This window comes from Hibiscus syriacus, unplaced genomic scaffold, assembly GCF_006381635.1.
Source record: "Hibiscus syriacus cultivar Baekdansim isolate YM2019G1 unplaced genomic scaffold, ASM638163v2 tig00110597_pilon, whole genome shotgun sequence".
NCBI classification, from domain to species: domain Eukaryota; kingdom Viridiplantae; phylum Streptophyta; class Magnoliopsida; order Malvales; family Malvaceae; genus Hibiscus; species Hibiscus syriacus.
The window spans coordinates 2,000,831-2,026,607 of record NW_024062795.1 but is presented as its reverse complement, the minus strand read 5'-3'; the positions used below and the strand labels follow the sequence as shown (position 1 = coordinate 2,026,607).

The window sequence follows — 25,777 nt, the reverse complement described above, 5'->3', positions numbered from 1 at the left end:
TCTCTTTAGAACAATGAAAAGTAATGTAACTTCAATGCAAAATAGTGCTGCGTTTATTCGTATCATTGCTGCATATACTTTGCCTGTTAACTATTTCTTTGATATTGCCGTGGTGCCAAACTGCTTGATTATTAGGGTGGCATTTTATTTAACTTGGTGGTTTATTGAAGATCCATTTAAGATAATGATGCATTTTTATTGTTCAACTTTTTCGAGTCATTACTCCTCTACAGATATTTCACAATTTTTCCCAAACCGTTTTGGCAGTTTATCTTTATTGCTGCTGCAAAGTACTGCGTTGATATTGCAAATCAAACATGGCTGTTGCGTTTTGCAACGATGCATTAGCCATTCAACTGGGGAATATCGAGAAAAGTGGTTGAAAAATATCCGCCAATGGGCTTCTACTCACACAGGATGCATATGGGTAAGTATTAATTAGATTACTAGTCTATATTGATTATTGAGTAATTATCAACATCACTCTGGAAAAAGAAGCTTTTGTGATAAGGAAATGTTGTTTTACTAATGGCTTAGCTCTCAGCTTTAATTTTTCTAGGAAAAAGAAAAAGAAAATATCAACTTACAAACTTGATATATTGCATTATGTCATATAAGAATCTCTAGTTTGCTGAATAGCCAAACTTGGTCGCTGGAAATAAAGGCATGGAAGTAGTAAAATCTTCTTGGCATGTGGGATGGTGTTAGGCCTTGCTATGTAGTCCTTGTGTGGTATTTCATACAGTGAATTAATGGCTAGTTCTGACTTATGGTATTTAAAATTCAGGCTTGATGCATGCTGAATAAGCTGTTGCCAACTGGTCTAGCGTTCATATTGTTCAAAAACAAATGTTTGTCATCAGTAGGTCCTTCAATGAATCAATGTTGATCACTAGTGTTAAAGTATCAGTTCTTCCTTTCCTTTTTTTACATCTCAAGAAAATTTGTTCTTTTACACCTTGAGTGGTCCAAAACAGTTGGTATGGTCTACGGTTGTCATCTTTTGTTTGTCAACATTACAAAATATGTCAAAAATAAGCCTTTGAAACTGTGAAAGCTTTTTATTTGTTGAAATGAGATATGATTTGTCGCTTTTATCATTTGCGGAATACTTTATTGTCGTGAGAATTGTTGTCCATTCTGTATAATTGGGAACCACTGGCGCCTGCAATGAAAGTTATGATAGATACTTTTCTTGTATGATATAGAATTTATAACATTCTTTTCACTGCAGATTATGTTTTTCATTTGCAGAAATTATGTTGTTCAGTTTATCTTGGAGTTAAAAATCCCATCTGCCACTTCAACTTTGGTTTCTCAATTTGAAGGGAATTATGTGCACCTCTCGTTGCAAAAGTCAGCAGTCATGTGGTTGAAAAGTGTCTCGTGGTATTAAATGATGAAAACCGGTCAAGAATGCAACCCCCAATCCCTCGTGAACACCCTCCCTCGCTCTCTGTGGCATGAACATGCATAGATATTTTTCGGCATAACAATCATCAATGCTCATACGAGAACCACACTTGGTTTTTTTGGTACCGAGTACCTGCTACAGGAACAGAACATAGTTCTGGTTGAAAATATATGCTCATATGAGGACGCAAACTTGATCCCTGTTGTTAGGATGGAATCGTTTAGTCCAAAACCCTCACTCTCATCCGTGTTATTTTATCTTTACTAAGCCATTCATATTAGAAACAGGGTTTATATTCTCACCAGTTTCTTTTGGCGTCTTTGTTGATGATCCGATTCTTGATTTTTTATGTCAGGGACCTCTGCAAACTCACTCATCGAAGCGATCGAGCCCGAAAGCATCTCGCGCACAGCCCATATTCAAAGAGGATTTTTCTCTCCGAAGCTTCTGAGAAGTGATGTAACTCCCCTCGTCTCTCTGTAAGAAACAATGCATTTTCTTTCTTTTTTGTTGTTCTACTGGATTTAACCATAAAAGGCAAGATGAACATGTGTTGTTGCCCGTCTTCTCAAAGTTCATGGAGATGTCTTCCATGCACTCTGAAAAGAGTAAAAAATAAAGCAATTTTGTTTGAGAATTGCTTTAAATTTTGAACATTGTATTAGTCTGTTGTCTCTATGCATTGATTGGATTATCAAAATATCTTTTGTTACTTTTGCAATTCTCAGTGTATTGTATTTTTTTTGAAGTAGCAATTCTCAGTGTATTGAATTGTACAGTGTGTGCAAGTTTTTAGGGTTCCTCGATGTGGATGCCATTTTTAACAACATGCATGAGGATGTATGATGCATTTAGATTCTATTTTAGAAGGCATCTTCTAGATTGCCAACTCTTACCAAATTGGAACTTTGATCACCCAACTTAATCCTACAAAGTTAATAATAATATAAACTTATTCAATTTGAACTTCGAAAAGTAATCTGATTACATCCCAATCTCGAGACGGATCATTGTAGGTATACCTTAAACCTGATTCCATCGACTCGTCCTTAAAAAAAACCATCCACCCTTTCCAACTTAAACTTGAATCTTTTAAAAATAATCCTATAAAATTAGTTGTAGTCGGTGATGTATTATGGCTGTGATGATGTGGTGAGGTCGACGAGAGTTTGGGGGTGGTCACTTGGGATTTGGGGATGAGTTTTAGAATTGGGAGTTTAATAATGTTATTTTTTTTTATTTTAAATCTTACTTGATATTGAATAATAACAAAATACCATATCATATTAAAATAATAAAATAACTTATGCATCACATATTTATAATTCAAACGATACTAAAACATGAGCAATTCTAAAGTTCATTGTGATTAGATTAAAAAATTTAAACATTAATGATCAAAATAAGAGTGAAAAGATAATTAAATGATGAATGATGTAATTTACTTTTTCAATAACATATTTTCGGGAATCTATCATTTAATTATTTTTTTAAAAAAAGTTCACTTAAATTATTTGAAATGTACTTCTTTTATTTTATTTTTCCTTTTAAGAATTCATTTATCACATATGTCACTTTGTTCGCGCTCTTTTCAATATTTTTATTTGTATTTTAATGGATTTCTTTTATGTTGAAAATTTAAATCAATATAATTAATTCATTTTAAGTAAAAACACAAATTCCTGAAAATAATAATTATCAAAATTATAATAAAATTAAGAGAAAATAACCTCAGTGACCAAAAATGCCTTATAATATACGATTTTAACCAACTTTTTTTGGATTTTCCAAAATGACCAACTAAATCGCAATGCGATCGATAATTCGCAACGCGATCTCCGATATCGCAAATCAGTTTCCAGATTCGCAACGCGATTCTGACTATCGCATTGCGATTTCCCAAATTCGTGTTGCGATTTAGTAAATCACAACGAGATTCTGACTATCGCAATACTGAATTTCAAATTCACAACTCGATTTCTGAATTCGCAACAGGTTTTAATTTCGCAACACAAATTTTTTGGGTATATAAATACGCAACAACAGCAATCATAACCTAAATCCCTAAATTGCAACTCATTCATCTCCATCTATCACTCTCTTCGGCGAACATTGTTCCTATATCCAACGACATCCTTCCCCATCCGCAACAGTTTTAGTTTCCAGCTCGTTGTTTAGTAAATTAATTTACAATAATGAAATCATCTAATGTTGATCATGTTTGGAGATTTGTGTTTTGGAGGGTCATGGGAGAATGTTCATGGTGTTTTACAATATATGCCTTTACCAATGAATCTTTAACTAAAACTGTCATTAAAAAATTTAACTTATGAAACTCTAATGTTACGTGTTGCAAATAAATTGAATTTAGAGCCCCTAAGTGGATTTAGGCTATCTTATCAGAGAAATGGTAAAGTTTATTTGTTAACCGACAATGAAGATTTGAACGATTCATTGCTTACATTAGTGTTTCAAGTGTGATGTTACATTGTATGTTGTTGAACCTAGAAGTAGTGAAGTTGGGTCAGTAGCGGTAGTAATCAACTAAGTTTTTCAACCCCAGTTTATGGTGCTCAAAATTTAATGGTTCCACCACAATTTCATCACCAAGCAAATATTGTTTCACCACATTTCCAATACCAAACACAATCTCAAAACCCATAACCTTTCCCTAATCCAAATCCCAATCAACTTTCAGCACCAAATTCTGGTTTTCGTATTGACCAGTTAGACGATGATGAGCCAACAAAAAAAATTGTGAGTACTAGTCAGTATTTGAAATTTGATCTTGGTCAATACCCGGACTTTGATCTTGGTCAATACTCGGATTTTGATGATTTTTCAGAAGAAGAAACAGACCCTGCGTGTAATGATTTTGATATTGGTCAATACCTGAATTTTGATGATGAAACAGCCGTTGCCGAGGAAGATGTTGTTGATGATAATGAGGAGGAAGTTACGACTGTAAATGAACATGTTGAACATCCATTCTGTAATTCATATAACACTGAAGAAGAAAAAGAAGAAGAAGAAATCCTCAAAGAAAAGTCCCCGAAGAAAATGCCACGGGAGTATAACTGGAATATGCCAGAATTACTTCAGATACCGGAAGAAGAGTTGGTAAAGATAGCAGTTGATTGTCACACAAAAATTATTCGTATCAAGAAAGATGATTGTTTTGATACAAAGGAAGACTTGAAGATAGCTTTGTATACGAAATGTGTGGAAGATGGCTATCAACTAAAAGTTAACAAATCAAGCAAAGATCGTTTCGAAACAAGGTGTATGATTGACAAAAACTGTATGTGGCGTATGATTGCAAAGAGGATAAAAGATTGCGAATGTTTCAAGTTAGGACTTTTATTGATAAACATACATGTTCAAGAACCCAAGTTTTTCCTCACCATAGACAGGCAAACAAAAAGGTGTTGGGTGGTTTTCTGGCTGAGTTAATGTTTTTGAATGGTAGGGTATATCGGGGACATGAAATTATGACTGACATGAATGCTCGGTTCAAGATTAGTATCTCATATTCTCAAGCTTGGAAAGCCAAATGTTATGCCTTGGAATTGTTGAGGGGGTCACCAGAAGCATCGTTTGCCCAACTGCCGGCTTATTGTCATAATTTAAAGCTGAAAAATCCTAGGTCGGTAACTCATATCAAAACAGATAGAGATTGACGCTTTGAATTGCTGTTTATCGCCATTGGTGCTGCGGTTAGTAAATTAATATAATTTTGTTGACTCATTTTTGTTAGTTACATGCATTTCACATTTAAATGATTATATTCTTGTGTATATGATTTTGTAGATTCGTTCGTTTATTAATTGCATGCGCCCAGTTATTATAGTTGACGGAGCACATTTAAAAGGTCGATACCTTGGAGTAAACTTATTAGCAGTAGCCATGGATGCTAACAATGGGATACTGCCAATAGCTTACGGGGTTGGAAAATCTGAAACCTCTGATTCATGGACATGGTTTATGGGGCATCTTAGGGATTGCATAGGTCCTATTAGCAATCTGACAATCATATCCGATAGGGCAAACTCAATTGACAACGCTATTATAAGGTGTTTCCCATATGCTTTTCATGGACTTTGTGGTGTTCATTTGTATAGAAATCTAAAATCAAGGTCTGCTGGTATAAAAAATCACAAATGGACATACTGGAATGCTGTAAAAGCTTATCGGGAAGTGGATTTTAATAAGCATATAAACTGTTTAAGACGTGTTTTGCCTCAGTGTGCTCAAACACTAGAAGATTTCGGGTTTGAAAGATGGTCAATAGTACATCAACTTGGAGCAAGATATGGTTTCATGACGTCTAATAGTGCAGAATCAATCAACGCTCTAAGTCGTCATTCCCAGAAATTACCCATTACTATGTTAATGGAGTTTTTTCGAGCCTCTATTCAACAGTGGTACTACAAGAAAAGAAACCATGCATGTATTATTTCTTTAAATTCGTAACTTATCATATATTTTACTAAGTATTATTTATTTAAATTTACAGGAACATTGGAACATCGTGTTACACCATGGACAGAAAAAAAGATAATGAAACGTGTTGTGAAGTCAACGTCATGGAGAGTTGAACCATGTTCAAACACTTTGTTTGAAGTACTGGATAATAACTTAAATGGGCTTGTCGATCTAAATGCAAAGACATGTAGTTGTATGAAATGACAAACATCTAGTTATCCGTGTGGCCATGTTATAAAAGTTTCTCTTCATCTAAACCAAGATGATTCAAGCGCATACGCTATGGATTGCTACACTACAGAAGTATATCGACAGACTTATGGCGAGATTGTCTACCCTATTCCACATCCTTCTGAGTGGGACATACCAGATGACTTACAAACAGTTTTGCCACCAGCCATGGACAGAAGGCTACCTTGCCGACCAAAAAGTCATGATCGTATACCGTCTAAGGGTGAAGAGAATAAGAGATCGACATGTAGTTGGTGCAAGGAAAGTGGTCATACAAGGTTGACATGTGGATCACCAGTGCCATCACAATCATCTTTTCCTCTACCAAAATATGGATCCTCATCAAAATCCAAAGCTCATATGGTATCAAGCAAAAGGCAATCAAAAGCGCAATCATCTTTAAAATTTCAATCACAACCGGCTTCAACTTTTGGGACTGTTAACTTAGGTGATTTTTAAATGCAAACGTTGTATTATGTGGATTTTATGTGTGAACTTTTAACATTTTCAGTTAGGCATGATTAGTAACTTGAGTTTGAAAATTGTTATGACTATTCAGTTGTTATCACTTAGGCATTCATTTGACTATCGCAACACGGAAATGACGTTCGCAATCATCTTAATGTCTATCGCAACGCGGAAATGACTATCGCGCGAAATGAAATCGCAACTATCGCAATGCGAAATGAAAATCGCAACGAGAGAATCGCAACGCGAAATGAAATCAACGAAATCGCAACGCGAATTTAGTTTCGCGTTGCGATTTTGTCGTTGCGATTTTCATTTCGCGTTGCGATTCTCTCGTTGCGATTTTCATTTCGCATTGCGATAGTCATTTTTACCTTCAACATAATGCAGATTGAAATCAACAAAATCAACCATTACATTTCAATCAATTAAACAAACACAAATAAGAATTATGTTCACATCAATTAAACAATCAACTTTTACAAATCATCTTTTACAAATCAATTAAACAATCAAAAATAAGCAATAATTCTTATTTCCTCATCTACTATTGAATCAACTTTTGCAGCCATACATCATTTTAACGCAGCTCACTTATGAGATTAACCTGCAGAAACCAAACATTTGCTCAAACAACACTTTCTACACATCTAAAACCTACAAACACAAATTATTGAATTCTAGGTACTTAACCAAACATTTTCAAACCAAAAGCCTATAAACTTACCAATTGTTTATGGACATTTTTATAACGCGGATGCAGGTAGGCAGCGTCTCGTATATATCGATCTAGCCATATAATGCCGAAACCACAAGCCTACTGCAGCTCTATCTCTATCGGTTGGAGATAGATACTTTATACTTCCTGTGATCAAAAGCTCCAACGCCAAGCATACGAGAGGACAACAATCCCCTATGGGTCCTTTCGTTTGTTGTGGTGCGGTCTCGTCTCTGCTAACTGTAATATTGAGCTTCTTTGGCTTCTTGTTTCAGAACGAGTCCAATAATTTATCGCATCCAAGAATTTAGCCAAATGAGAGCTCCATCCCTTAGTAATATCTCTTAAATCAGACAATGATATGTAATTTATCATGCTGTCATATACTATTGCCTTATCGATAAGCCAATGTTTACGTTCCAAAACAGGGATAAACGCCTGCAATCTTAAGTAATAATTCATTCATTTGCGCACTTATTTATGAATACCTTTAAACTCGATCTAAAATAAATACTAACCTTATCGACCTCCCACCATGCAGGATAAAGTTTAGCTTGTCCATTGCTCAACGCAAATGATTCATCTCGTTAATTCTTCAAGTGAACGGCGTTAAAAGACGTCGGCATAATTGTATATCGTGTATTTCTTTTATTTTCCTTAAGTTTCTAATTATTAGAAGACGTGAAACCCACGCATCGATATGCTGTTTTACAAAAAAAGACATATATTAATAACTTACATAAATTTTAAAAAAAATAATCAAATTGAAATATAAGAAAAATATAAGACTTACCCCACCATCGAAATAGCCATTATCTTCGACTCCTAATAATACGCCCCACCAAGACCGATCAAGCAACTAATAGATATCATCGTTGAGCGTCCATATGTCAGTGAAACACCCCTGGCTCCGCTCATATAGATAAAAATCAACTGCGGTCTTAGCTCAAAGGGTGTTATCCAGAATTGTGTCTGGTAGTTGTCTCCTCTCCACTTCAGATACCGGTATGGTACTGGCCGGTAACTCATACGAGATCCAACTCTCATCCATCATATCCAACACGTCAGAGGGTTTCTCAAGAATCTTACATATGACGCCATGTGAATCGGGCTCTTGAATGGTGAGAGGGACCTCTTCAACGATGATAGTGGCCTCTTGAACGGTGGGAGGGGACTCTCGAGGAATAATAGGGGCCTCTTCAACGATAGGAGTGGACTCTTGAGGGATGACAGGCGAGTCGGGTTTCTTCTTGCAGTGTCTTCGCACTATTGGGGTGTACGGAGACTTAATAGCACGTGCACGTCGTTTGATGCATGAACTCTGTCGTGCAAGAAAAACCCGACATAAAGCATCCACCTTATCGGGCCGCTAAATAATTAAATACAAAAATCAGGAAATAAACAGACATGATATTTAAACAGTGAAAACAAAGACAAATATGTTTCAAACTTGCATTGAATTCACCCAAGTCATTATTCTATCATAGTTCACAAAATGCATCAGATAACAAAGGCAAATATGTTTCAAACTTGCAACACTGTCAACTTAGTATTTGTCTTTGTCTATTGGTTGAAGTAATGCAATTCATTCAAGTTTCAATTTGCAGAAGAAGAATAGTTTCTGGAACTTAAAATCGCAACGTGAAAAATGACTATCGCAACGCGAAATGAAAATCGCAACGCGAAATAAAAAGCGCAACGAGAGAATCGCAATGCGAAATTAAAATCGCATTGTGATTTTTGGTTTCGCGTTACGATTTTTGGTTTCGCGTTGCGATTATATCGTTGCGATTTTCGTTTCGCGTTGCGATTTTCATTCTCTCGTTGCGATTTTCATTTCAACCAAAAGACAAAACAGTGTTGCTAAAATATAGTTTCAAGAATAAACTATTTCTTCTTCTTTCTTGAAACTGCAACTTCAACCAAAAGACAAAACAAAGAAACTTAAAGAATACAAGTTTAGCAGAATTGGCAGCAAACGAACATTACTTTTAACCAAAAGAAAAACAAAGACAAATACTAACTTACAGTGTTAAAGAATACACAGTTTAGCAGAATTGGCAGCAACCGAACAAATTTACTTTCAACCAAAAGACAAAACAAAAACAAATACTAACTTCACAGTGTTAAAGAATACACAGTTTAGCAGAATTGGCAGCAACCGAATAAATTTACTTTAACCAAAAGACAAAACAAAAGACAAATACTAACTTCACAGTGTTAATAAACAATTTAGCAGTATTGGCAGCAACCGAATAAATTTACTAAGCAATCTAAGTGAAATGGTTAATCTAAGTGAAATTACGAGTAGATTTATCATCAAGTTAAATATGGAAAATCTTAAACTTACCTCGTTGCGTAGAGTATGAACCTCATTCTGCAATGATACTACCATCTCACGTAGAGCGGCAACCTCACCACGTAAAGTAGACACCTCCACAGGCCATGCACCATCGTTATCGCGTAGAGTATCGATATCCTCACGCAAGGCATTGACCTCATCACGTAACTCCCTTGACTCATCCTGTGGAGGTGGAGGTGGAGAACAGGGAGATAGAAGTCGTGGCATCTTTGCCGGTCGCCTATCATGAGGTGATGGTGGAGAAGAGGCTCGATGATGTGACGGGATAGGTGATGGCTCTCGTTGTAGAGATGTATAGTCGGGTCAATCAGGTGATGGCTCTGGGTGAGGTGATGGCTCTCGAAGTGGAGGAAGTGGAGGCTGCTAATCATTCGTGCCATCAAGAAAACGCTGACTAGCTTACCACCAATCAGTGGCAAGCTCAGTCTCCGTGGGTGTCAGTCTCATTAATTGAGTGTTGGCCTCCTAAAAATATAAAAACTCAAACAAAGTTAAACGTCTACTATTAATAACTTGTTTATATATGATAGTATTTGTGTTAACTTACATTATTTATTGTCGCATATGGTATTAAGTCTTCCCAATCCAACATACGTTTCCTCTTCCAGGAAATAACCCTAGGAATATCATTTGAAGTTTTTAATGCATATGTCTGCATGCTGGGGAAAGCCTCGAATATCCAAATCTACAAACAATATAATAACAAACATTAGTAATTGTTAAATAATTAATTATAATTTTGAAAACATTATATAGAAATTATTACCTTAAAGGCCCAAACAAAGCCTGACAAAGTGTATTTCGACCCATCGCCACGCAAACTTTTGCGGTCATCAAAGGCAGACGACAACTTAGTCCAGGTAGCTTTCCATATATACGAACCCACGGAAACAGATTCCATGCATTTAGGTCCTCTACCAATAATATTAGCTCTGAGGAATAGGTTGTCTGCCCTCTGCCTAAAAAGCCGGCATACAAAAGTAGTATAAGGCATACTCGGACAACATCGACGTTCATTCATCCGAGTAAAACCATCTTTCTTATTAAACAATTTCTTCAGGTCGTCGACGTGTAAGTTCGGCTTCTCTATTGACTCATCAGGAAAAACCCTGGATAACCATGATGGGCGGGTGATATGACGAGCGTACAGGCCTACATCATCGTGTCCGAATCGTAGACCAGTGATTAAGCAGAACTCATTCCGCCCAAAACAAGTATACGCCGGTGGAAAATGAAACCATATCTCTTCCTCACCACGTTGTATACTGTCGGGTAGATCGCTAGTCATGGTCTGAAGCCACAAATGGGTCAAATTAGCATCTCCACCCGGATGCTGTACTCTCAGCCATGGCCCGAAGCAGGTTTCCTCAAACAATTTTCTTTGTGCAGGTGAAAGCTTCGAAGCAATTGTAGTGGCTAGGCTAACTTTATTCCTTAATGTCAATGAAGCCGAAAAAAATTTCTACAAAACAATAAACATACCAAGTTAGATATACAAAAACTACACTGTGAAGATATACCAAAAACAATAAACATAAATAGTAGTTTATTCTTGAAACTAAAATTTGCAACACTGTTTTGTCTTTTGGTTGAAATGAAAATCGCAACGAGAGAATGAAAATCGCAATGCGGAAATGACTATCGCAACGAGAGAATCGCAACGCGAAATGAAAATCGCAACGAGAGAATCGCAACACGAAATGAAAATCGCAATGCGATTTTGGTTTCGCGTATTGCGATTTTCATTTCGCGTTGCGATTTTCATTTCGCGTTGCGATTGCGATTCTCTCGTTGCGTTTTCATTTCTCTCGTTGCGATAGTCATTTTCGTGTTGCGATTTTCATTTTCATGTTGCGATTTTAAGTTTAGAAACTATTATTCTTCTGCATTACTTCAACTAAAAGACAAAACAAAGACAAATACTAACTTCACAGGGTTAAAGACTAAACAATTTAGCAGTATTGGCAGCAATCGAATGAATTTAATAAGAAATCTAAGTGAAATGGTTAATCTATTATTGAAATTACCAGTAAACTTATCATCAATTTCAATATGAAAAACCTAAAATAATGTAAAATTTTCAAAATAAAAATAATTAAAAAAACTAACCTCGGAGGTTGATTTTCCATTTCTGAATCATTGTGAGGGATTTCTGACGTGAATGGTTGTGAGGGATTTCGCCGGCGATGGGGACGATATATCTTCGGAGATGGGGACGGATTTGCCGTAGAGAGTGAGAGATGGAGATGGGACTGAGTTGTGATTTTAGGTTTTAGGTTATGAGTTGCGATTACGGGATATACTGTGGACTGTTCAGTTTCCGATATATTAAGAAATTCGTGTTTGGAATTTGAAAAAAAATATGCGTTAATACGAATGTGCGTAAATCACATTACGATAGTAGCATTGCGATTTACGTATTCATTGCGATTTTACGCATTGCGATCTAAATTGCATTGCGCGTATTGCGATTTACGTATTCGCATTGCGATTAGGAAAATCGCAATGCGTATAAATCGCATGCGAATTAGGAAAATCGCAACGCGAATTTGGTAAATCGCAATGCGATAGTCAGAATCGCATTGCGAATCTGGAAACTGATTTGCGATACCGGAGATCGCGTTGCGAATTATCGATCGCATTGCGATTTAGTTGGTCATTTTGGCGAATCTAAAAAAAGTTGGTTAAAATCGTATATTATAAGGCATTTTTGGTCACTGAGGTTATTTTCTCTAAAATTAAAGTATTTAACATTTAAACTTATTTTAAAGTTTATAATAATTATAATTTTATTATTATCATAGTTGTTAATTAATTCGAATTTTGGTAATAATATTCCAATCTAACATGATGGTGAATTTAAACTTTATAAAAATTATTTAAGTATTTAAAATTTAAATATTTAAATTTGTTTAATAATATTTATTTATTAATACAAACAAAATCGAGTTAATGTTATAACCTTATAAATATATATATTTTTTATTTTATATCTTGACACAAATGTGCATTTTATTTTAATATTTTAAACTTTTGATCGTGTATTCGAATATATAAAAAATATAAAGCCTAAAAAGGAAAAAAAAAGATAAACTACATAACTATTATTTTTGTTTCATTTTAGTATCTAAATTTATTTTTTTCAAAATCACACTTAATGTTTAATTTAGGTTTCAATTTGGTTTTCAACTGTTAAAAACTTAACAGAACTACTGATATGATATTTATTTTTTCCAATGATGACATGACATTATCTTATGGTGATACTTTAACATCGCAGTTATATTTTGAACAATGAATACTAAAATGAAACCTAAACTAAATACTATGTATGATTTTGAAAAAAAAAATAAAGTTTAGATAAAAAAAAATGGAACAAAATTAATAATTGAGATACTAAATATCTAATTTACTCAAATATTCTATAAAAATATTAAAAAATGATGAAACCACCAGCAAGCAAGCAAGCTAAACCAATATCAAAATCCTTGTTTGAAAAATTATTGGGCACGTGTCGATATTTCAGAAGATATAAGGACGTGAACCAATGAGTTTAAGGAAACTGATCGGATCTCATAGCCCCACTCTCATCCACGAATTTTGATATATCCCTTTTGGCTCTGCCGTTGGTTTTTCACTTCCTGGCCACGTGTCATCCCACTTGTCAACTTGCTTAAAGTTTTAACCTTTTAATAAATAAATAAAATATTTAGTCCCATTGTCCAGAAAGGAGAAAACAAATGAAAAACCAAAATATTTTAAAAATAAAAATTCATTTTCTCTTTTGTTCTCTCTAGAAACTCCCAGAAATCTCATCTTTTGAATGAGGGTGTTAATTGGTGAACCACTTTGTACTGCAGATTTCCGAGCTTGCTTTTGTTGGTGAAGTTGTGCATTTACTAGAAAAAAATATATGTTTATTTTTATTAGGAGTATTTGATTTTCTGGTGAAATTTGTCAGTTTCAGGTAAGATTTTGTTTGAATATCGCCTTTTGTTTAATTTTTTATTTTTTTTCTCTGGAACTTTTCTTTTAGTTGATCTGTTTAGATTTGGCTTCTTTGTTGATTTATATTTTTATTTAGTTGCCGAGAAATGTTTGAAATAAAATGGTATTTTAGATGTCTTTTTTTAAAATATGAACTGCTGACTAGAAGTTTAGCTAAATCTGATACTATTATTGGCGCTTACAATATTATTTTTGCTGTTAATAGGATTATTCTGCTGTTTGGTTGATGAGAAAAAATTGATTTGGACTAGATTTACACTAGAAAATAATGATTCTTTTTTACTATTTACTTTTAAAAGATGTGGATTGAGTTTGGTGCTTTGATGCTGAAAAGTAAACTCTTTGTTCGATGTGTATTATAGCTTTTAGGTATTAGATTTAATTATTGTTAAAAAAAATTGAAGGGTTTTTTTTAAAGGATTTTTCTAATTTGTCAAAAATTTTGTTTTCTCTGTCGGAAAGCTTATCCAGACAATAACTTTCTTCCAATAAGGTGACAACCGATCAAAAGATGAGATTTGTGTTTAGTGGTGGTGGATAAGGATCTTGGAGGAATGTCTGACTTCATGTATGAGGTAAGCTTCCTTATTAATTCAGTTTACTTCCATTTTCTAGTAGTCTAGTGTTGCAATGTGAAAAACGTTCTTGCAGGATGGAATACTGTCAGCTTATTAATTCAATATGACATTGGTTTTACTTCCAGTTGTTCTCTAGATTTTTCATGTCAATAGAACTTGAAGTTGTATAGCATCGGATAGCACCCCTTTTATTATGATATTAATGGTGAGGTATATTGAGAATTCGAGGTTGATGGCTTTGTTCTGAAGAAAACCTCAAGTACAGGTAGTTTGACGCTTCTTGTTCCATTGATTTGTGGGTTGGGTTTTTTGTTTCCTGTTGGACTTTGTTGATAAGTTAGGATTTTAGGGTCCGTTTTCCCATTGTCTTTTGGAACAAGCTAAGCTAAGTCATATTTTGGGATTTCTTTCTCTGTCAACAATGGAGGGGCTGAGAGGGTACTTTCTGTGTTTGTGTTAAGTTCCGGTTTTCAAGTTATGTTATATCATATTACATGTTACAACTGTGCTTTAGGAATGGTTTCTCAATTTCCCTCTTTTCATTAGAGATTGGGCATTCTGATAAGTTTCCATGAATTTAACCCCAAAATGGATTTTATTCTTTTTGTTTAAGTTGTTTTCAATGATTTCCCAAATTGGATTTTGTTAGAGAGTGGTTGTTCAATCTTTTTCTTGGTGTGTTGTTTTATATATGATTTTATTCACTTTATGGACTTGATATGCCAATGTTAGATTTGTTTACTAATGCCAAATTTTGGTGCAATAGAGCCATTATCTAGTGCAATGTTCAAAAAATCTTCGGGGTTGAAGTGTGCAAGAACATGGGTGCAGGCACGAGATGACTGCTTTATAGAAAATTACTTTGTTATAGTGTTTATGCTGGTGGGAATTGATAATTGAATGGCTATTCTTTTGAAGATCGCTCTTCATATTCTCCTGGAGCCACCTTAGCAACCATCTTGTTTTTTGTTTCATTACCATTTTAAGGAATGCTTTGTGCTAGTTAAGGGATGTAACTCAATTCAGCCTTCTAGAAGTATCTTTAACTTACGCTTCTCAATTCAGCCTTTGATGAAGAATGATTGATTATGACCAAACTTATGTAATTGATGTTACAGCTTGAAGATAATGTTTGGCCTGAATTCAGTGCTAGTGCTACTGATGATCATATAGTTCCTCATGCTGTTGGTGAATATAGAGTTCAATTCAAAGTTCAAGGGGATGGTCAAACAAAACCTCGACATGAAGTGACTCGAGTTGCTAGTAATGCAGATAATACAATTAAATATGGTATTTTTGGGGATAAGGAAAAAGGTTTTCATACTTTGAACAATAACAGAATGTTAGAAAAGGGTCCATGGTCTGACAAACCTGTGGGCATATTTCCCACTTCAGATGATAATGACTCACTCAAAGAAGTAACAAGCATGGTTTCTGATGATCAAATGATGTCCAGCCATGGTCTCAAAACTGGCGATATAGATTCGGTTAGCAGTGATTTCTGTTCTGATGATCCTGTCTTGGTTGACAACTGTGCTACAGAGGACAATAACATCTACAGTTTTCCACTAAATCACATATCTGAAGCTAATGAGGATCTCAGATTTTTTAATAATAATCATGAAGACAAAGAAAACAGTGATCTTCTATGTTATGGTTGGGGAGACATTGGAAATTTTGAGGATGTTGATAGGATGTTCAGGTAGTTATCGAAATCCCATTATTGATAACTTCCATGTTATGCTTTACTATGTAAAACCTGAAGTTCACTATGACCTACACTTTTAGTGTAACTTAAACTATGTTCAAACATCCGTAAGTATCAACATAGATGTACCTGTACCATATTTTATCCATGCATGTATTATGTATATTGTGCTTAAAAAGTACTATCAGTACTTAACCTTTCTTATTCTTCTCACAGAAATTGTGATTCAACATTTGGGTTGGGGAGTCTCAGTAATGAAGATGATTTGCATTGGGTTTCATCTTCACAAGCAACTGAAGGATCACACAATGTGTTGAAGGCTGATGCTAAATTGAATAGTTTACCAGAGAATTGTACAACTTCTAGTCCAGATGCAGATCCTTCAACTATTGATTCCAACAAGAAGAGTGTCCTTATAAGTGACAAAATAAGTTCCCTTGGCATGAGCAGTAGGAATTCTGGCCTTGCTCACATGTCATCTTTGAACGTATCCAATAATGAATCTGGAAGTAAGGATGACTTGACGCCTAATGAGCAGGTTAGTAAATCTTTCTTCTTCTTAAATCCACATTTTGTTTAGGAATATCTCGATATCTAATTTTGGCACCTAGAAATCGTAATCCTCATAGTATCTTCTAGGCACATTCTATCTAAAGATAAATTTCAAGGTACAGTAAATTGGGATGATAAATAGAAATAATACCTTGTTTTGATAGTGGGTTTGGATAGTGGATATAAAATCCCCAATCTAGATTCAGGGAATGATTGAATAATATCTTTTAAATTGGGATGATAAGAAGAAATAATATCTTTTAGGCACATCTTCTTCTTCTTCTCTTTTTAAATCCATTTTTAAGCTGATTTCAGATGAGAGTTTGCTGTAAATTTTCCTTTGAAATATTGTTGCCATATGGAATTTTTACTATGTTGTCATATTGTATACCAAATTACAGATTAGTCCACAAATTAAGCAATCAAAGCAACTGAGTGCATCTGGAGAAAGAACAGATCATCATATAAAAAATGGTGGCTTTTACAACCAAATTGGTAACACCAAGCAGTTTGTAGACGTGAAGCATCCCTCTAGTGATGCACCCTGTCAACTCTTTTCCCCACTGGATCTTCAGTGGAACAAGCGAAACAGTGAACCTGATTCTGTAAGTTGTGTACAGACAAATGGTCCCTTTATGCATCTCAACTTCAGCAGTTCTTCGAACCAAGTTTCAAGATGTCCAACTCTAACTAGTAGCAAATCTGAAAAAAAGGGGCATCCTTTTTCAACAAACGGATCATCTTATGCATCAAATCAGGCACAGTCCATAGACCGTGGTCATTCATTTGAGGTTCCTGACATTATAATGAATGAGAAGGTAGGAAAGCTGTACCACCAACAGGATACACAAGCCCCAGTCAATAGGATTGTTGACCAAGCTAGAGTGGAAAGACAGATTGTAGTTTCTGATACAGTCATTGCTCAAAAGCAGGTCTGTCAGTCCGAATGGGATGAAGGTCATAGTGTAGGAAAGCAGGCAGAATTAGGTTCTTCAAACGGGCAGGAAAGCTCTTGTGTAAGTTTGGATGAAGTCTCACCAGAAACAACTAGTTTTCGGCAGCTTCAACAAGTTATGGAAAAGGTATAGTAGATGAAAAGATTTTGTGATGTGCATTTTTGCATGTTCCTTATAGGTAATGAGTAAACTGGCTAATTGATCAAGTTAAAACTGCTTGAATTTCCAGTTGGATATCAGGACAAAACTGTGCATACGGGACAGTCTGTATCGTTTGGCTTGGAGTGCTGAACAAAGGCATAACTGCACAAATACGAATAGTGGCAGTAGAGATTATAAAGATGCCAGTAGATCATTGGAGACTGAAGAATCAAGCAAGTATGTTTTCGTTGCTCTGAACGTGAATTTCTTGGTAATATTTATGTTGTCACTGTTTGACCACTTGAAATCCATGATGGGTAGAAATTGAGTTCTTCAATGTTTCGGCTTTCCTAGACACTAGGGATAATTTAGTTGCTTTAAATTGTTACCGTTACGAAGTATTAAAATAGAATCACTTATAATTTGAATTTTGAAGTATATGTCTCTAGGTTAAAAAGCACCGGTTATGGGTTGAAAAACCGTGCTCAACTTAGAACTTTAATCCATTAGGTACAATTTAGAAACAGTTAGCAATCTTGAACATATTGATTGAAGCTCTATTCTTCAGCTACATTCTGCCTGTCTTCTATAAGGTTTTTGTGGAAAGGAACTTATAGATGCAAACATGATAAGAATCCATTTGTAGTAACGAACTACAAACTGTTACACCTTCAGTATTGTGTGTGTTTGTTTTGTCCAATCCTATTTTGTCTTTTCTTTTGCAGGTGCACTAGATATATGGATATGGAAACTGACACAAATCCTATAGATAGATCCATAGCACACTTGCTATTTCACCGGCCTTCAGATCCATCTCTAAGACCTGATATCAAGACCGCATCATTGAAGTCTCATGGCATGGTAAGCATTTGTACGTCGTTTGTTTCCTGCTGAACTTGAAGAAAATTCATGTTTTACAAAAGCCTTATGCTTGTGGACTGGAAATGGCAGATTCACGGCTCCACCACTGCTCAACCCGTGATGTCCAAAAAACACATTGGCCAGGACGAGACAGATGAAAAATCACTGAGCTGATAACAGGTAACATTGGAATTGGATAGAACACTTGTAAAATGTCATCTTTATTTATGATGATTGTGGGTGCGGCCTCAAAACATAAAAGATGATGCGGGTTGATTCTTAGAGAATTGTTTGTGAATACTGAAAAGCTACTTGTCCCCTTTTCTCTCAGTAATACTTCAAAATTTCTGGGTTTTTCCCCCCAAAACAATTTGGCAGCTTCTTTTTCTTTATAAATACTGATTTTTTTTTAAAAAAAAAAGAAAAAGAAAAAAAGCATTACAAAAAGATTCAGGTTGATCTTTTCGAGATATCTAATGAATATATTACAATTGATTCCCTGATCATTGTGAGATGGCTAATTACTCTTACCGACCCATAAGTAGTGGATCTGTTATAATGAAATTTATTAGTGTTACTTTTGATAGTAATTACCACAAGGAAATGATAAATATAATTTTAATTTTTTATATATCTTAATAATGATGTTACAGTTTATGCTATAATTTATGTGTATTTCATATCTTATAATATTATTTCATATTATAAAAATAATAAAATATTTTTAAAATGAAAATTTAAAAATTTCAAACAAAATATACGTACTAAACTATTTCAGTGATTAAATGGATAGTTGTTATCTTTAGAAGTCTCAGGTTTTGCAAGATATTTAAATTTTTATTATCAAATGGTTATGAATTTTTTAAAACAAATACTCCTTTATAATTCCCTAAAATTAAATTAAAAAAAATTAAGGACATGCATATGTGTTTGTTATATAGGTCCTCATGTCGAAGTTAATGATGAATCTAAGTTTTTATTAAAATAATAATAGAATTTTTGTAATATGATCATTTTTTATGAAAATTGAAAGACAAAATTTACTTTTAAAAAAATAAAGAAAATTTGAAACAAAATATAAATATAAATATAGAATTTAAAATTATTATTATAGGAAAAAAATAGATTTTTTACATAAATATACAATTAAAAGTTATTTTTCATTATGACACTTAAAGTCACTAATTTTAGATTGGCACTCTTTTTAACTATATAAAAAAGACGCATTTATAGGAAATATATTATACTAATGTGGTTGCAGGAAACGTTTTTTATTGATGTGGTAGATGATACATTTTGTGGGAAACGTTTTTTTTAGAAGTTTTAGGTCGACAATGATAATGGTGCATTATGTAAATATGAAAATTTATAAGTGTTTAAATATAACATTTATTAAATGATTGAATATAAGATTAATATACGCGTGCTAATGTTTGTGCTTTGTGTAATTATGTGTCTTCGACATATACTGTGTTTGTTATTTTGAACAAAATTTATATATATATATTTATATTTGTAACCTTTTTCTTTTATTTCAACCAAATTCGATCGAATTTTTAGAATAGAACACATTACGTGCAAAACACACTTTATCTATATGGCAAAAGAAAGTGTCAATTCGAGAATTAATCAAATGTAAATATTAAAATGACAATGATTTTTTATTAGGTGATATTTAGGTGAAAAGCCGTTAAAAGCAGCACAGATAAGTGAAAAAGTGTACTTTTTTTTGTACAAGAGCAACTTAGAAAACGAGTAAACGATGTGTTTGCAATGCATTGTAGTAATCAGCTGCAAGTAGGGTCGATATTTTCGGTAAATTAGAAACAATGCCATTATGCCAACCGGAAACGATGAAGAAAACAACACCACAGGTACCAACAGACGACAAATGGAGTCAATATCATAGGTAAATTGTTAAAATGCCAGCCGGGAACTGATTTCTGTTCCATAAATTCGTTTCCTTTAAGGCAAAAAGAGTAAACTTTGCATCAATAAAACAATACAATTCGTGTGTGTTTTTATCATCATAAATTCAGTACGCAAAAGAAACTGAAGAAAATAATACGCTTTGAAGGGTGCTTGATCATTTTATAAAGAAATCGGCTTCAGAAGGTAAAGTAGTAAATGTAAATAATCTCCAGGAAGAAAGAAGAAAGACCTTGTAAAATATATGAATTCGGTCTGGCATTTTAAGACATCAAATTTGACTTCTATCCGTTTGATGCATTCCATGATTGATGCCCATTTATGTAATTTGACTCCAGAGTCTTTCACGGCCTTCAATCGTCTCTCTCTCTTTGTCTCCTCTCTTTCTTCTCGTAATCGCCGCTGTCCCACCAAAAAAGTACTGTATCCATTTCTCTGTACATATTGATTAATTAATTTAGTTCTTATAAAAAGACACAAGCAAACATATAATTCAAACAAGTTTCTTTTGGTTCGTGTTTAGTTTTTGTTTTCAACGCCGGTGAAAAGGGGTTGGCCAGGATGAACACCGTCTTTAACAAGCTACGGAATTTGGACTCATACCCGAAAGTCAATGAAGACTTCTACAGCCGTACACTCTCCGGTGGCATTATCACCCTCCTTTCCTCCCTTGCCATACTACTCCTTGTCTTCTCCGAATTCAGTAAGTTTTCTCTCAACCCACTTTTTCTTCCTTTTCTGTTAATTTTTGTGTATATGATAGCTTTAGAAAATTGGGTTTTTTTGTGTGTGTGTTCTCAATCAGATACCAGATTTGTAAAGGTAAGATCTTTGAGGAAGTGGTTGAGTATTGATGAAAATTTTGCACTATTTTAAATCCATATTGTTTGCCTTTTATATTTGGTCTCCACTTCTAGATATAAAACCTTGAACTATTTGTAGATGCATATTGTGAATGTTTGCCTTTCATATTGGGTCTCCACTTAGATGAGAACCAAAGCACTTAATGCTAAAAGTTAAGCAACTGAGGCTATAATCAAATTGTCACTATATATTTTTCCTCCCAAAAATATGTTTGTTATTGGAACCCTGTGGTGTTAAATCTTGATTGATGATTGTTTTTATTTTGTTGATTGTTCTTTTATTTGCAGCATTATACATTCATACCGTTACCGAGACAAAGCTATTGGTGGATACTTCAAGAGGCGAAACCTTCCACATAAATGTAACTATCTTTTCTCTCACTTGTTAACGGAGTTGCCTAGATTCGTATTCAAAATTTGTTACCTATAAAAGGGTTTTTGAGGTTGCGTACCGTGTGCATGTTTGCGTAATATTGTTGAACTTTCTACTTGATGCTCTACTGATGCTGAATATTCAAAGCATGTGATTGAGCATTTTATATTAAAAATTTTCAGTTTTTGTTGTTGTGGTGGTTTAACTGTTTTAGTAAACAATTTTTCATGCTTTATTTACACCTCATTTCTTTTGGATTTGCAGTTCGATGTCACTTTTCCTGCTATTCCATGTACGCTACTCAGTGTTGACACTATGGATATCAGTGGCGAGCAACATCATGACATAGTACGTGCAGTGCAACAGATGCTCAGATTTATTTTGATTTATTTTTATTAGTTTGCTTGCATTTTTAACCTTGCTATGTTTACATGCAGAAACATGATATAATTAAGAAAAGAATCAATGCTCATGGTGATGTGATAGAATCCAGGCCGGATACTATTGGAGCTCCAAAGGTAGTTGAAATATAATTCTCTAGCCCTTCTAATTTTCTTTTTTCTTTCTCTTCGTTTCTTGGTTTTGAAGGATGGTTTTCCTTTAATAGAAATGACTTATGTAATAGAATGGTGTGGTACAAGGTTAGCAGTATGCTGGATCCCATAATTGAAAGTAAAGTATTCTATTTCTACGCATGAAAAGAGAAGATATGAAAGAAAGATAGCAGCTTTTGGGTTGCTAACATTAATTGAGGGTTTAATTGTTGATAATTAGCCATACAACTTGTCATGGGTAAAGTTTTGCATCGAGGACCCTGTTATAGTTGTTTGATTGCGTTGCTCTCGGATTATTAAGATGTCGCAATCTCCTTTTACCTTAAGTTCCTGACATAATGGCATTTGATAGATGTTGTCACCACTTAATTAAATAGTCTTCATCATGTTTCTTTTTATTTGTTTTGTCTTTGCCTCCAAATTTGGTTCATTTTTGACTTAATTTTCTTCTTTTCTTTTTAGATTGAGAAACCTCTGCAGAGGCACGGTGGCAGGCTTGAAAAAAATGAGACGTATTGTGGTTCGTGCTTTGGTGCCGAGCAGGTATGTTTGATATCAAGAAATCCTTATCTCACTATGTTATTGAAGCACTTTGAATAGCATCACTTAAGTTCTAAGAAGGTTAAGAAAGTGGTTGATTAGTAAATGGCTGGGAATTTTTCCTGAAATATTCATCTATTTATTACTCTAAAAACCTGGATACTTGTTTTGTGATCATTACATTGTGATTAATGTGTAGTTTATTTCTCTAGATTTCGCCTCAGCTCCATATGCAAATCTATTGCTATTGTATTGAAAATAAAGATATTGGAAAAAACTTGAACATTCTATGTCGAATAAAACAACCTAGTATTTTTCTTAAGAAAATTGGTGAGTACTACAAACCATAATAAGGAAAAATATAGGTTGTATATCAGTTTCTGTTCCCTTTTTTAAACCTTAGGAGCTTAAATGTCGCTAAGTTAATTGTTGTGCAATGATCTGCAAGTGGCTAATAGTAAATAGAGTTCTTTCAGAGTTGTTCATGTGTATGATGAAAGTGGTGATTAATGGGATCTCCTTTCCAACTTTGTGGTGATTGGTCCGTATGATCTGGATTAATTAATTTCTACGGTTGTCAGGTTTTTTATTCTCAATTGTTAGCTTGCATTTAAATGTTGGCAATACCGTGTGGTGGAGTCCTCTAAGTAACTCTGAAAAGTAGCCAAAACTCATAAGTTCTTTGAGAGATAGCCTATGCCGTAAAAAGCATGGTACTTGAAGACAAATTATTAGTGCTCTCTGCAAAACTGATAAAGAAACAAATATGAATTACATGACTGAGCAGCTTGTACATCTTTACTATTAGGTTATTGGCAGTCACTGCCGAAGTTATCATGATATAATGATCTCAAGGGTGCTACTTGCTGTATGAACTAAATTGGAGTACTTATACTATATGTAACATCTTAGCTAATTATTTAATTGTTTGTATGCCACTTATGAAAGGTTTTCTCTTTTTCTTCTCTATGGTCCAGTCAGATGATGACTGTTGTAACTCCTGTGAAGAGGTTCGTGAGGCGTATCGGCGAAAAGGGTGGGCAATGACTAACGCGGACTTGATTGACCAGGTTTCATTGCAAGTTTTTTACCCAAGTATTTTCTGGAAAAATTTAATCCTCTTGCTCCCTACATTGGGAAAACAAATCCTACTTTCTAGCTTGATATTTTCTCTGTTTTTTTACATTTTCCTTTTTTGCTTTCCAGTGCAAAAGAGAAGGCTTCTTTGAAAGGATAAAAGAGGAGGATGGTGAAGGATGCAACATTCATGGATCTCTTGAAGTTAATAGGGTTGCTGGGAATTTCCATTTTGCAGCAGGCAAAAGTTTTCATCAATCAAGCTTTTTCTTTGATGACTTGATATCTTTTCAGGACAGTTATAATGTAAGGCTCACCTTTATATTTAAGCTCCTTTCCTAATGAAACTGTTATGTTTAATATATGTGTATGTATATCCTTTACTTTTGTTACAAATTTCAATGGTAATGATATTTTGCATTTGCGGTGTACAAAACAGATAAGTCACAGAATTAATAGATTAGCTTTTGGTGAATACTTCCCTGGTGCGGTAAATCCACTTGACGGGTAATAGTTCTTTTTCTCCTCGGCACTCGAACTCTTGAAAGACTTGTTTGTTCTTTGGTATGTTTCTTTTTAAGATGAAAGTGAAGAACCAAATGCAAGTACTGAAACTTTTTAATGGTTGTTTCATATTGCTATTCCAGGGGACAATGGACGCATAAAACCTCAAACGGAATGTACCAGTACTTTATCAAGGTTGGTATTTTAAAGTGTCTAAGGATGTTCCTTGTTTTTAAGCTCTTTTATTGACAGCTGAACATCCTGTGACTTCGCTTTCATTTTCATGCCCATGATGCCTAGATCATATATATTAACTGCTCTCCGTTTTTCTTTGAAAAAAATAAGAAGATAATTTTGGAGTATGGATCTCTTCAGTGCACCCCGCATACGCTTAACCAACTATGGACCTGTCACAATTGATGTCTGTTGAATTTTGCAGGTAGTACCCACAATATATACCGACATCAGAGGCCGCACTGTTAACTCAAATCAGGTACTACTTGAAAATTCACACATTGAGAATAAGAATCAAATCATTTTATCATGTTTATTGGATCATGTTCTGAGATGTGCTATGATTCCTACTGCACAGTATTCCGTGACGGAGCATTTCATGGATTTAGAGTTCATTAGCCCTAATGCTCATCCTGGAGTTTACTTCTTTTATGACTTTTCTCCAATCAAAGTAGGTTCCTTTTATTCTAATCAGATATAAGAAACTAAAGATGGAGTGAAACACAAACCATTTTGAATAGCTTAGATATTAACTCGAAACCATCTAGAAAGAAGATGATATAACATTGGTTTTCATCTTTCCCTGTGCAGGTGACTTTTAGGGAGGAACATATTTCATTTTTGCACTTCATCACCAATATATGTGCTGTAATTGGAGGTACTATCATTTCTAACTCCCGCTATATTTTCCCGAATCCTTTATTTCCTTCTGCATTTTGTCAATGCTTTACTTGATATGTCATTGTTCGTTTAAAGTGACCAAGATTGTGTTACTTCTCATTTAGGTATCTTCACAGTTGCGGGGATAATTGACTCGTTTGTATATCATGGTCAAAGAAAGATCAAGAAGGCCGAAGTCGGAAAATTCAGATGATTTTTCTGCCTATTATTCCCATACATTACCTTGGCTTTTGACACAGTTTTTGAGTTTTTTCCGATGGTGCCTGCATAAGGATCCATGACGCTGTTTACATCCCAGATTGTATGACAACACATTAGTTCTTGAATCATTGCTGAAACTGTCCAATTTACAGTCTAAAAGAATCTATCACCTTTGCACTTGTAATTTGTAATGGATTTTCTTGTTTTGATTCTTATTAACCCCAATCAGTTCTAAAATCATGGCAGAAATGTCTGAACTGTGCCCCTACTGATTCTATTTAGTGTGGAAGTTCGCAGTGACAATGATCACTTTAATTGAAACACCAAAAAAAAAAAGGA

At 34.4% G+C, this 25,777-nt stretch overlaps 2 protein-coding genes across 4 annotated transcripts; both read left to right on the top strand.

Moving 5' to 3' along the window:
• Nucleotides 1-13,491: 13,491 nt before the first annotated feature.
• LOC120134403 (protein LNK1-like) lies at nucleotides 13,492-18,850 on the top strand. Of its 2 annotated transcripts, none has more exons than XM_039150837.1 (8): nucleotides 13,492-13,645; nucleotides 14,149-14,261; nucleotides 15,383-15,966; nucleotides 16,189-16,510; nucleotides 16,926-17,606; nucleotides 17,710-17,858; nucleotides 18,347-18,482; nucleotides 18,573-18,850. In XM_039150837.1, exons 2-8 carry the CDS (start codon nucleotides 14,241-14,243, stop codon nucleotides 18,654-18,656), a joined length of 1,977 nt encoding a protein of 658 aa, XP_039006768.1. In that variant the 5' UTR covers nucleotides 13,492-13,645; nucleotides 14,149-14,240; the 3' UTR covers nucleotides 18,657-18,850. The 2 variants fall into 2 exon arrangements, with proteins under 2 accessions (XP_039006768.1, XP_039006767.1); XM_039150836.1 differs by having other exon boundaries at nucleotides 13,492-13,646; nucleotides 14,146-14,261.
• A 2,043-nt stretch (nucleotides 18,851-20,893) lies between these two features.
• LOC120134406 (endoplasmic reticulum-Golgi intermediate compartment protein 3-like) lies at nucleotides 20,894-25,706 on the top strand. Of its 2 annotated transcripts, XM_039150840.1 has the most exons (13): nucleotides 20,894-21,114; nucleotides 21,563-21,636; nucleotides 21,912-21,995; nucleotides 22,085-22,165; nucleotides 22,664-22,744; nucleotides 23,719-23,811; nucleotides 23,948-24,124; nucleotides 24,258-24,325; nucleotides 24,466-24,517; nucleotides 24,762-24,815; nucleotides 24,915-25,007; nucleotides 25,148-25,214; nucleotides 25,342-25,706. In XM_039150840.1, exons 1-13 carry the CDS (start codon nucleotides 20,973-20,975, stop codon nucleotides 25,428-25,430), a joined length of 1,155 nt encoding a protein of 384 aa, XP_039006771.1. In that variant the 5' UTR covers nucleotides 20,894-20,972; the 3' UTR covers nucleotides 25,431-25,706. The 2 variants fall into 2 exon arrangements, with proteins under 2 accessions (XP_039006771.1, XP_039006772.1); XM_039150841.1 differs by lacking the exon at nucleotides 24,915-25,007.
• The last annotated feature ends 71 nt before the right edge of the window (nucleotides 25,707-25,777 follow it).